At 26.1% G+C, this 10811-nt stretch overlaps 2 protein-coding genes across 2 annotated transcripts; one reads left to right on the top strand and one right to left on the bottom strand.

Moving 5' to 3' along the window:
- Window positions 1–2221: 2221 nt before the first annotated feature.
- On the bottom strand, window positions 2222–6712 carry LOC100168137 (probable ATP-dependent RNA helicase DDX49). Its single transcript, XM_001950439.5, has 7 exons — window positions 6511–6712; window positions 6244–6437; window positions 6026–6159; window positions 5751–5961; window positions 4442–4608; window positions 3576–3931; window positions 2222–2539 (listed from the first exon to the last, which is right to left on the bottom strand). The coding sequence occupies exons 1-7, from the start codon at window positions 6566–6568 to the stop codon at window positions 2247–2249; spliced, it is 1413 nt and encodes a 470-aa protein (XP_001950474.2). The 5' UTR covers window positions 6569–6712; the 3' UTR covers window positions 2222–2246.
- Window positions 6713–6986: 274 nt separating this feature from the next.
- On the top strand, window positions 6987–10713 carry LOC100166100 (mitochondrial import inner membrane translocase subunit TIM14-like). The gene is given in 4 exon segments (NM_001162758.2): window positions 6987–7200; window positions 7297–7431; window positions 7502–7606; window positions 10527–10713. Coding segments are annotated over 4 exon segments (348 nt in total). The 5' UTR covers window positions 6987–7197; the 3' UTR covers window positions 10632–10713.
- The last annotated feature ends 98 nt before the right edge of the window (window positions 10714–10811 follow it).

Here is a 10811-nt window from a genome sequence, read left to right as displayed (position 1 = left end):
ACCTTTATAGAATAGATATATATACTATAAAGGATGGAATATATAATGATAAGGATGAAATAAATACAAAATTAAAAAAATATATAATAATATACCTATCTACTTACAGTATGTTAATAAATTGGAAATTTGGAAAGTCAGTAGCTTTAATTCGATGTATAATTCAGATATAGCTAATATATAATTCTTACTTCAAACGGTATAAAAAATTATTGTAAATTTACGCTTAACTTTTTCTTAAAATCACATTAATAACAACTTATAATATAACAAACCTTGTATTAGTTGTATTAAATTTTCAAGATTTTTGACCAAGTAAATGATTTTTTATCGACAGTTATTTTAAAAAACCAATGAAAATCAAAAATTAATTTATAAATAGCTCGAAAAGAGTGCTGTAAGGTATTTTTTTACAGTAGGTTTTATAAACAGACAACAAAAAATGAATTAATACACATCGTTGTAAATTCAAAAGCCCATGCATCATATACAAAACGAATTCGCGTAAAATAATTTTTTTTTTTTAGATTCTGAGTCGAGAGATGATATTGTATATTAATTTCACAATGATGTGTTTTTTATTTATTTTTTGTGTCTATATGAACGACTGTGATCACCTTTTAAGACCATACAAATTCTTAGATTTTCATTAACAGTATATTTTCTGATAGGAAAGTGAATCTAGTTGGTACTTTGCCACTTAGGTCAAAATTAAAAAAATCCCAGTAGTTTTCAATAGCACTGGGAAAAACAAAAAAAAAGGAGACATTTTTTCAACAAAATCGATTTTGGTTTTTGGTGTAACTCTAAAAGAAATGTTCATAGATACATGAAATTTTCACTGAATGTTTATATTAGCATTTCCTATACACCATACAATTTTCAAAATAATTTGGAGTAAATGTTATCAGCTGTTTACTCAGCTGTTTTGAGCTCATTTTTAGTTTCCAATTTTTAAAATTTTTTTTTGCTATAATGTCAATAAAATTGTATTAGTTGAGTCAAAAAGCTTGAAAATTGTATGCAAGGGTTTCAATTTATTGTTACAATGGCAGTTGAAAAATATTAAAAATGCAGTCACAATTTTTTTTTAAATCCATTTAAAGTTTGAATTTTGACAAAATTAATCAAAATCTGGAAAATTATCTATTATTGTAATTAAAAAATTATAAAATGTTCAATTTTTATAGCTAAAGATTGAAAAATTAAAACAAAGATTCTCATAAATAGCTCAGACTGTTTAGACCCAAAAAATCTAAGACATATACTGGTATACACACAGTTATTTTTTACAAACATTTTTAATTCAAATTTGGACAAATTTACTAACTAAAACGAAAAATAATGATTTTAGTTATTCTGTTGAAATTCAAGAATATTATTTATTTATTTGTGGATATATGAAACTTTTAAAGTATATTATCATATATTTTTTACACAGACATTTTCAAATATAATTTTTTTGGTAAAAGTGAATATAACCTACTGTGTTAGATAAAAATGTCTAATGCTAAAATTAATTACTTTAATCACAAATCATAAAATATACCTACTAAGTAATATTATAGGTTGATTGACCTTCTTCGCTCAGAATCGTTTTTCGTATACAATGATTTTATATCATTGAATTCAAATTTGATTCATTTATAATCTACTGTACAACAGTGACGTCCTCTTACCTGTTTTTTTTCATGTTTTTGAGTAGTCTTAGAGTAAAATCACCCATTTCAAAAATTATAAAGAATAATATTTTTGAGGGCATGACATATTGATATATCAACTTGTCTAAATATTGTCTTAGAACATTTAAACATAATTTATATTTACAATTTTTTTTTATTTTTTTTTAATGCCAAATACAAAGTCAAATATTTATAAAATATAAAACTAATACGTCAAACCCTTAAAAATATGATACTTCATAATGTGACTGATGGAAAAAACAAATAATTTGCTGACATCCTCATAAATATTAAAATTATTAACCTATTATCAAATATTAATATTTTACATACTAAAATTTCCTCACTTAAAATTTAAAATATTGTAAAAAACCAATGAGAGAAAACCGATAATGTTCTTACATATAAGTTTGATTCACTATAATCCATACAATTGGAACAGCTAAACAAATATTTTGGATGTTATGATTTAAAAAGACAGATTACAAAATTAAGTTACAGAGAATTTTAGCCCAGGGTTAACAAAAAGTAATACGTAATTATAAGTATTATATATAATTATATTTATTCGGATTTTTCAACATTATTAATATGATTATCTACATCTTGTTCACTATTAACATTATTTCCGTCACAATTTTTATTATTTAAATTTCTTCTTTCAAATCGTTGTCGTTTTTTTTCTTTTCTCTTCCGTTTGATTTCTTGTTCTACTTTATCGGGGTCTTTACCTTCATTTATTAGTTTTTTTCTTTTGTTAATTAAACGCCGCTCATCAAAATCAGTTTCATCTAATTTAATCTGCGCTTCTCTTTTTGTAACATGTACTTGGGTCAAAATCTTGGCAACATGTAGTCCTATTATAAAGACAAAATAATAATTAGAAATTGTACTATTGTTGAACATTTTAAATAAATAAGTAATAAGAATTAAATTAAAATTGACATTTATTAATAACTAATAACATTTATTTGATAATATGTGACCTTTGATATCAAATTAAATAATATAGTATTTTAAATAAGTGCATAAGAAATACAAAATAAAATTGAGAATGGTTAGTGAGTACTGATGGATTGCTATTGACATATTTTTTTTTTAATTTCCAACTATTAGTTTTTATTCTAACTTTACATTCTCTCTATCTGATTAAAATAAATCACATATAAAATGATTTGTAATCCCAAAGACTTACAAAATAAACTAAAGAGTAAACAAATTATTAAATATTTTTAAAAACGTATATAATTATGAACTATAATAAGGCAGAAGAATAAATATTAAAAATGTTATGATCACAGTCTTATAAACGGTCAACATTCCTAATTCGTGTTCAGTAGAACAAATTCTGAATTAATATTAGAGTGAGTTGACCTATTATTAACTTTTAATGTAAGAAAATTACTAGTGCTTATTATGGTTTTTTAATATATTACAATTTTTAAGAGAGTATTTTTATGAGTATATAAAATACTCAAATTAAAAAAAAAATATATAACTTGCACACAAATTAAAATATTGTACAAAATTGACAAACTCTTGCCTATAGTTTAAGTTTGATGATAGGTTAAATTCAGTCTAATATTGTAGTCAGTAACGTATAATTCTTTTTCCTGAACACAAATTTGATATATTAAATGTATACATGACGGAGACAACATAGGTAGAGGTGACAAACTCACAAGTTACAATAAAACAATCATTTGAGTAAATCATATAGGATTATTGTCTCCAAGATAAGATGTCTAAATATTCCTTACTTATCCTTTTATCATATAGCTTTTTTTTAAATACATTATTAGAGAATACCCCACATAATTCTATAACTTAACATCTAATATATAAATAAAATATACATCAAATATTTATTGGATGAAATAATGTACAATTTACCTGAAACATCATATTCTTTTAATCGAATATTAATTTTCGCTTCAATTGCTTTTACTAATTTTATATCATGTTGGGTAACAATAGATACAGCACGTCCTTGTCTACCTGCTCTAGCAGTTCTTCCAACTCTATGAACATAATCAGTGGCATTGTTTGGAATTATATGATTTATTACTAATGATACCGCAGGAATATCAAGACCACGACTGGCAACATCAGTAGCAATTAAAATTTTAGAAACATGAGATTTGAATTTTGCTAGCCCAGCTAATCTCTGGCGTTGAGATATCATTGCATGAAGTGACACTGTGTCAAATCCAACTTCATTTAATGTCATATGCAGCAACTGACAGTTTCTATAAAATAATATTTTTGATAAATAACATAATATAAACAAATAACAATACACTTGTACACATACTAATTATAATAATTATTTATTTAGTTATTTTGATTGTTAATTAGAATATTTCGTCGCCGTCGTGCAAAAAGTGCAAAAAGTGACCAAGTGAAATAATATGACCAATTAGTTACCATAGTCCTCCTTCAAATATAGAAAAAAACGACCAAGTGAAAATGTTCAATATATACCAAGTTATAGGCTGTTGTATTTTGACTAAGTGTTTAATTTCCCGACCATTATGAATATTCAATTGTGGTTTCCCAACAAAGGTCAAATTTCACTTAGACACTTTTTGCACGACGGCGACGATTTATTAATTAAAAAGATGCTAAGTAGAAAATGGTAGCAAAAAAATAAAACAAATCTTTATAAAATCAATACATTCATCACACCACTCAGAATCTAAAATATCTACTTTAGATTAATTTTATAAAACTTAACTGCATTGTATATATATACTAACTTGCATGTATCAGTAAATATCATAATCAGTCCCTTTTCATCTTTTTCGCGAAATTGTCTAACTATTTCTACCAAATATCCATCCTTTACATTATATGGACAAAGCACATAAAATTGTTCAAGTTCATCAACTGTCTTCACTTCAGCTGTTGATTCATACACAAATGTCTAAAAATATTATATATTATTATAATCAAAGCAATATTACTATTAAAAAAAAAAGAAGGTATAAAAATAAAATAAATCACACATACCTAAATAGTAATAAAATTATTAATAAATATTAATTTTACATCTATGCTAATAAGTAATAATGTTAAGTTTAATAAAATATATTTAAGGGTAGAAATTTAAGTAAAAAAATGTTAATTTTTTAGATGTTTTTCCTAACTTTTTGCCCATGAAGATTATATACAAATTAACAAAGTATACGGTATATAAACCATATCCAAATAAATAAACATATTTAACCTTTCAAATTAAATAATAAGTTTTTAGTAAAATGCTATAATGCAGTTCTTGTCTTTCACACAGCATTATGTTGTGTCTTTAGGTATATAAATAGTGCAAATCGGTTGAAGTTTTTTTTTTTTTTTAAGAAAATCCCAAACATATATTGAGTCCAAAATACAAATTAATAAATTCACAAAATAGTCAATTTAAAAAATTGTTTCTTTTAGAATTGAATAGTTTGTAGATTTAGTGATTCTGTCAGACTTGAAAAACAGTAAAAAAAACGAGTTTTAAAATTTATCCAAATAGGAGTTTTTGTTTAGGATTCATATTTTGTATACTCGATACATTGTTATCAACACAAAGAAATATGAGGTATGTAAGCAACCGTGTCATGACTTAATTTTATAATTTTTAATGTTGTCTCTAGTTAAAAATGTTCTTTAAAACAATGAATTCAAACTCAATTTTTTTTAAATATTGGCTTTGATAATCAATGGTAGGTATTAGGTATTTTATGAATAATGTTAATATTCTATTTTATTTATCATTATCACAGTTAGTAATAATTCATATATAAGAGATCAGTAGCCATGATTTTACACAAATTGTATATTATTATGTTTAACTCAATTTTAGACCATTTGTCTTACATAACACATAAGAATAAATCACACAGTACTAATTTATGCAAGTAATGAATGAGTTTTTACAGAAACTAGAATAATAATTTGTTCTCTGCATAGTTATTTATCTTAACCACTACTCAAATGAAACTAATAATACAACGTAATATATAATAATATAATATGTATAATGCAATATATAAATACTTATTTATTATTAAATTAACTTACATTTTTTTTTGTAATCATTTTAACTTTTTCAAGAGTATCGGTCATGGTAGCACTAAATAATAACGTTTGTCTTTCTTTTGGAAGAGCTTTAAAAATAGTTGCTATTTGTTTATCGAATTTACCTCCTAATAATCTATCTGCTTCATCTAATACTAGAAATTGTATGCGTTTCAATGAAAATGTATCACAGCTTTCTAAATGATCAGCAAGTCTAAGTAAATAATAAAATAATGTTGTATTTTATTCATTGAATGTAGCCATGTGTATATAAGTACCTTCCAGGTGTTGAAACCACTATATGAGGTTTATTTGATAATTCCCGTGCTTGAACTATCATTTCCATTCCACCTGTAACTACACAATGTCTGAGATTCTTAGGTTTACCAATTACAGCAAATTGATCTGCAATCTACAAAATTGAACAAATTCGTTATTGAAAATAGAATGAGTATACCAAGACTTAATGTAACTAAAAAAAGAAAAATTAATTTACTTGATAAGCTAGTTCTCTAGTAGGCGTAAGAATAAGAGCAAATATTCCATAAGGTTCTTCCCAAAGTTTTTGAAGAATGGGTAAAGCAAAAGCTAATGTTTTACCACTTCCAGTTTTAGCACAACCTATACAGTCAATTCCATCCAATATTTTTGGTATACAATTTTTTTGAATTTCTGTTGGTGAGTTGACACCTGTATTCGTACATAATAAAATTCTTATGTAAGTAGACCTATGTTATGTATAGAGCATGAAAGAGGTACTCACCAACCGCTTTAAGCTGATCGCATAAGTATTTTGATAAATTTAAATTTTCAAAATTCATTTTAAATTGATTAAAAATAACATTCACAAAAATAACATTCTCTATTTCTCTCTATAGTATTTACTAAAAGGGTATAATTGAGAATTAAGCACGTGCGTGTCGCACCTGAAAACTAAAAACCACGATAATATAATATCTTTAATCGTGCTAAAAAGTAAAAACAAAAACTATATACTCCGGCCCACGAGAGTCCATACGTAAACCGCGCATTCATATAGTAATACGTGACGTCTGTTTTCTCCCACCATGATGCCACTCCCTCTATTCGGCTACGTGCCCATGCGCAGTGACGGACGCATTCTGACATATGGACTCTCGTGGGCCAGAGTATAGATTACTAATCTATAGTATTTGATACAAATGATAAGGAGAAAGGGCTGAATAGGCAATCACATACATTTTTGGCACACGAAAATACGAAATACTGTCCAAGGTGTATCTACTATCTACTATCAATTCTTGGTACTGTCTCAATTCCAAACTCTCAGAAACTCAGAAGACAGAAACTCACTCCCAATATAATTCCTGATTAGTGTTTATTCGTTTGAGGCTTGAGGACGTTGCAGTACAGTTTTTGTGGTTACTATCATTTATTTAAAGATTTCACGTTTTGTGCAATAGATTGACAGATGGTAATTTATAAAATTGTAGTAATTTAAGTAATTTTACTTTCGTTCCCTGTTGTATTATAATTTATTTTGTAATTTTATGTGCATTTTATTTATCAGGCCAGTGTTGTTGTTGTTGGATTGGGTTTGGCTGTTGCTGGTTTCGCTGGTCGACAGGTTTTAAGAGCTGCCCCACATGTCGCCCAAAAGATGAGCGAAGTTCTCAAAACAATGACATCCGAATCGGGACTTTTGGTATTGTAACAAAACATTATGACTTACTTTCTTACAAACATTTATTTTATTTTATTCATATTACTTTTAGTCGAGTAGTAAATTTCATAAAGGCGGATTTGAACCTACCATGTCTAAACGTGAAGCCACACTCATACTTGACGTATCAAATAATGCTCCTAAAAATAAAATCAAGGTAAACTAAATAATATTCTAACACATTTATTATGTAGGTATCTATATTATTTATTGAATAATGCAGAGGTACATTTGTAAAAAGTCATTTATCATGTAATAAGTTCTGTATTAAACAGTAGGTATCACAATTAAAATAGATGATTTTGCAAATGATAAATATTTGTGATTTTGACAATATTCAACTGAATTAATAAAAGGTACATTTAATTTATAAACAAATAAATAAAACACTATTGTTTCTAAAACAACTTTTTATTAAAAAATAAAAAAAAAGCTAAATATCACTGTGATTTTTGTTCTTAATTAACTTGTGAAAACTCATTTATACAATTGATATTATTGGCGCAGAATTCAATTAAGTCAAGCTTCTGCCATTGATTATAAATACTATACCTATACTTACCCAGTATGAATAATATGTACTCATGTACTTATTTGTCTAGTTTTGTAGCACAAGACTGTTATTAGCTACTGTAGTTTTGGTTTTAAAATTAGCATATATTATATTTACATAATTTGAATCTTTGTTCAAGCTTTTGTGTATATGGTCCATAGGTACTTAGCTCAATACAAAAAATAACTCCCCAAAAACTCTTAATATAAATAATTTGCCTCATAATGTAAATGCAAATCTAAATTCAAAAAAATTAAAATTAACTTTCATTTTATTTAACTTATTTTTCGGTTTTAGTTATTTTAATGTGAAAAGTTTGTATTGTAATTTCATTACAATAATAAACAGTATAAAAACTTATCAAAATATGATCATATTACAATAATATAATTATGACAAAAAATGATATTCTAATTAATCAAAATTCTTATATTTTTGATAGTAGTATGAATATAAGAAGGGGCCGAAATGTTCCGTGACAAACCCACAATTCTTTTAAAAATGTTGGATTTTGACTTCAACTATATTATCATAAGCTAGCAATCTATTTTATTATTTATAGGCACCTATCATTGGTGATTATGAAATCTTATTAATCTTTGATTTTGCCTCAACTACAAATATTTTTATAAGAAAAAATGTTAAAAATATAAAAAAAATAATCTAAGTATTTAAATTCTAATTTTGAACTAAAATACTATGAACTATCTAACATCTTAGTTCATGATTTTAATCAAATCATTTACAACTAAAAACTATATGGTTATGATAACTCTGCAGATGATGTCTATGACTACCAAATAATTGTGCAAGCAGGTTGCTGCATAAATATAACTGAGCGTGTGAACCTACGATTAAATAATTAAAATGTATTAAATAGGAGTTTATTAAAAATCTGGATCTCTGTATTTGATTATGCTAACGCAAAATATTATTATTCTGTGGTTTTATGTTTAAAAATAAATACATCAGTTTACTTACAAGTAGTGATGGGTCGAACTGTTTGAATCTCGATGTTCGGTTCGGTTCGAAATTCGAACTCTGTGTGAAAAAAATTCGAACCGAACTACTAAGCATCTTTTACTGTTCGAAAATTGAACTTGAAAATATTTGTCGAACCACTTTCTGGCCATGATTGTCCGGAACTCCGAACTCCGAAGATCAAATATTTGTACAATTCTTAAAGTTATTTTGAAAAAATAAAAATTGATAATGATTGTATAAAAATGATTAGAGTTTAAACTATAATTGTCGGTAGAAAGTGATAAGCTGCGTATCGTTTATAACAATATTGCTTCTAAAATTACAAAAAAAATTGGTGAGTTTGCAAAAAAATGTTGAGTTCGAGTTTGAGTTCGACTTAAAATGATTCTAGGTTTGGTTCGGTTCGGTTCGGTAGAAAAATATGAAGGTTTGGTTCGGAAAAAATAATTTAAAGTTTGGTTCAAGTTCGGTTCGAATTAAAAAATCAGGGTTTGACCCATCACTACTTATAAGTAGTATTATTTTAAATATACAATATTATATTCTGAGAAAATATTTTTAATTGAATTACAATGTTTTTATTTTGTTGTCACTACATTTTTTGTAGGTTTTCTTCACAGTTTACACATAGGTAACATATATTATTATGGGAATAACTTACAGGTTTCACTAACCAAATATATTCTCTCTATCTACTAGTCTAGTCAACTTCAGTATAAAATACAAATCGCTATCCATAGCGTCGGTCTGTGATAAATATTTGCTGAATTTTCAAGTTTTCCGCAATTCTATGAAAATGTTTAATTATATTTTAGTTGCCACCTTAATAATTATAATATTTTTAAATTAATCTACTGTCAGATACCTATTTTGTATAGTTGTGGTGAGGGGGTGGTCGAGGTAGATAGATAGTGTACGGTGTAGGTATTATATGAACAAAAATTACTTCACAGGAAAAACTTTCAACCATGTAGAGTTGACAGATTTTGATAAATATTTTTTGTAAAGACCATTGAACTCCGATTTTTCATTTTATTTCAAAGACATCATAAAGTTAGAGATTAAAATATTGAAAACCGAAGTTCAATGCAGCCTATATAATATTATCCTGTATTAGTTATAAAAAACAATGATCAAATTTTGACAGGATCATTATTCCCATAAAATGTATTTTTGTGGACTAATTGACATATATAGTATACAATATTATATATTATTCATTTTTATGAATTATAAACTACAATTTATTATGTATTATTGGGAAACTGCACGAAATACCTTATATTTTTATAAATATTTCATGGCTTGTATTTGTTGTACAATGTATATTATTAGACTTTTGGCGCAAAATGCATATTTTATGTTTTTTATTGCGTGGTACTCGATTCCAAGTTTTATTTTTAAAGCACGTAAGCTTATTTCCACTGTACAATTTTCTGCTTGTCACATGCGTGGAAAAATATAATTAATTTAATAATAATATGTTATTAGTTAGAACTGTGTACTAATAAATAATAGGTATTTTTGATTTTTTTGACAGGATGCACACAAACGAATCATGTTGATCAATCACCCGGATAAGGGTGGCTCACCGTACATAGCTGCGAAAATAAACGAGGCCAAAGATCTTCTGGATAAAAAATAAATAGCCGGTCTATTAAATAACGTTCGCGGAATCGTAGTGTAAATATGTGAATGTACAAAAATATAGATATATATTATTATCATTTTAGTCGGTAATTTTTGTATGGTAAATATTCCATTTTCTTGTCCGTATACCTAAATATTAATAGGTTTTGTGTTAATATCATTATTTTTTCCTGAA

Source organism: Acyrthosiphon pisum, chromosome A1 (assembly GCF_005508785.2).
Source record: "Acyrthosiphon pisum isolate AL4f chromosome A1, pea_aphid_22Mar2018_4r6ur, whole genome shotgun sequence".
Classification (NCBI taxonomy): domain Eukaryota; kingdom Metazoa; phylum Arthropoda; class Insecta; order Hemiptera; family Aphididae; genus Acyrthosiphon; species Acyrthosiphon pisum.
This window is presented reverse-complemented; position numbering and strand designations above follow the sequence as displayed.

What these genes read in the sequence shown, in the direction of transcription:
- LOC100168137 (XM_001950439.5), bottom strand. Translation starts at nt 6,568, where the DNA reads ATGAATTTTGAAAATTTAAATTTATCAAAATACTTATGCGATCAGCTT. An exon ending in CTAGAGAACTAGCTTATCAA is followed by an intron (nt 6,160 to 6,243) that starts GTAAATTAATTT and finishes TCAATTTTGTAG; the next exon opens with ATTGCAGATCAATTTGCTGT. An exon ending in ATATTTACTGATACATGCAA is followed by an intron (nt 3,932 to 4,441) that starts GTTAGTATATAT and finishes ATTATTTTATAG; the next exon opens with AAACTGTCAGTTGCTGCATA.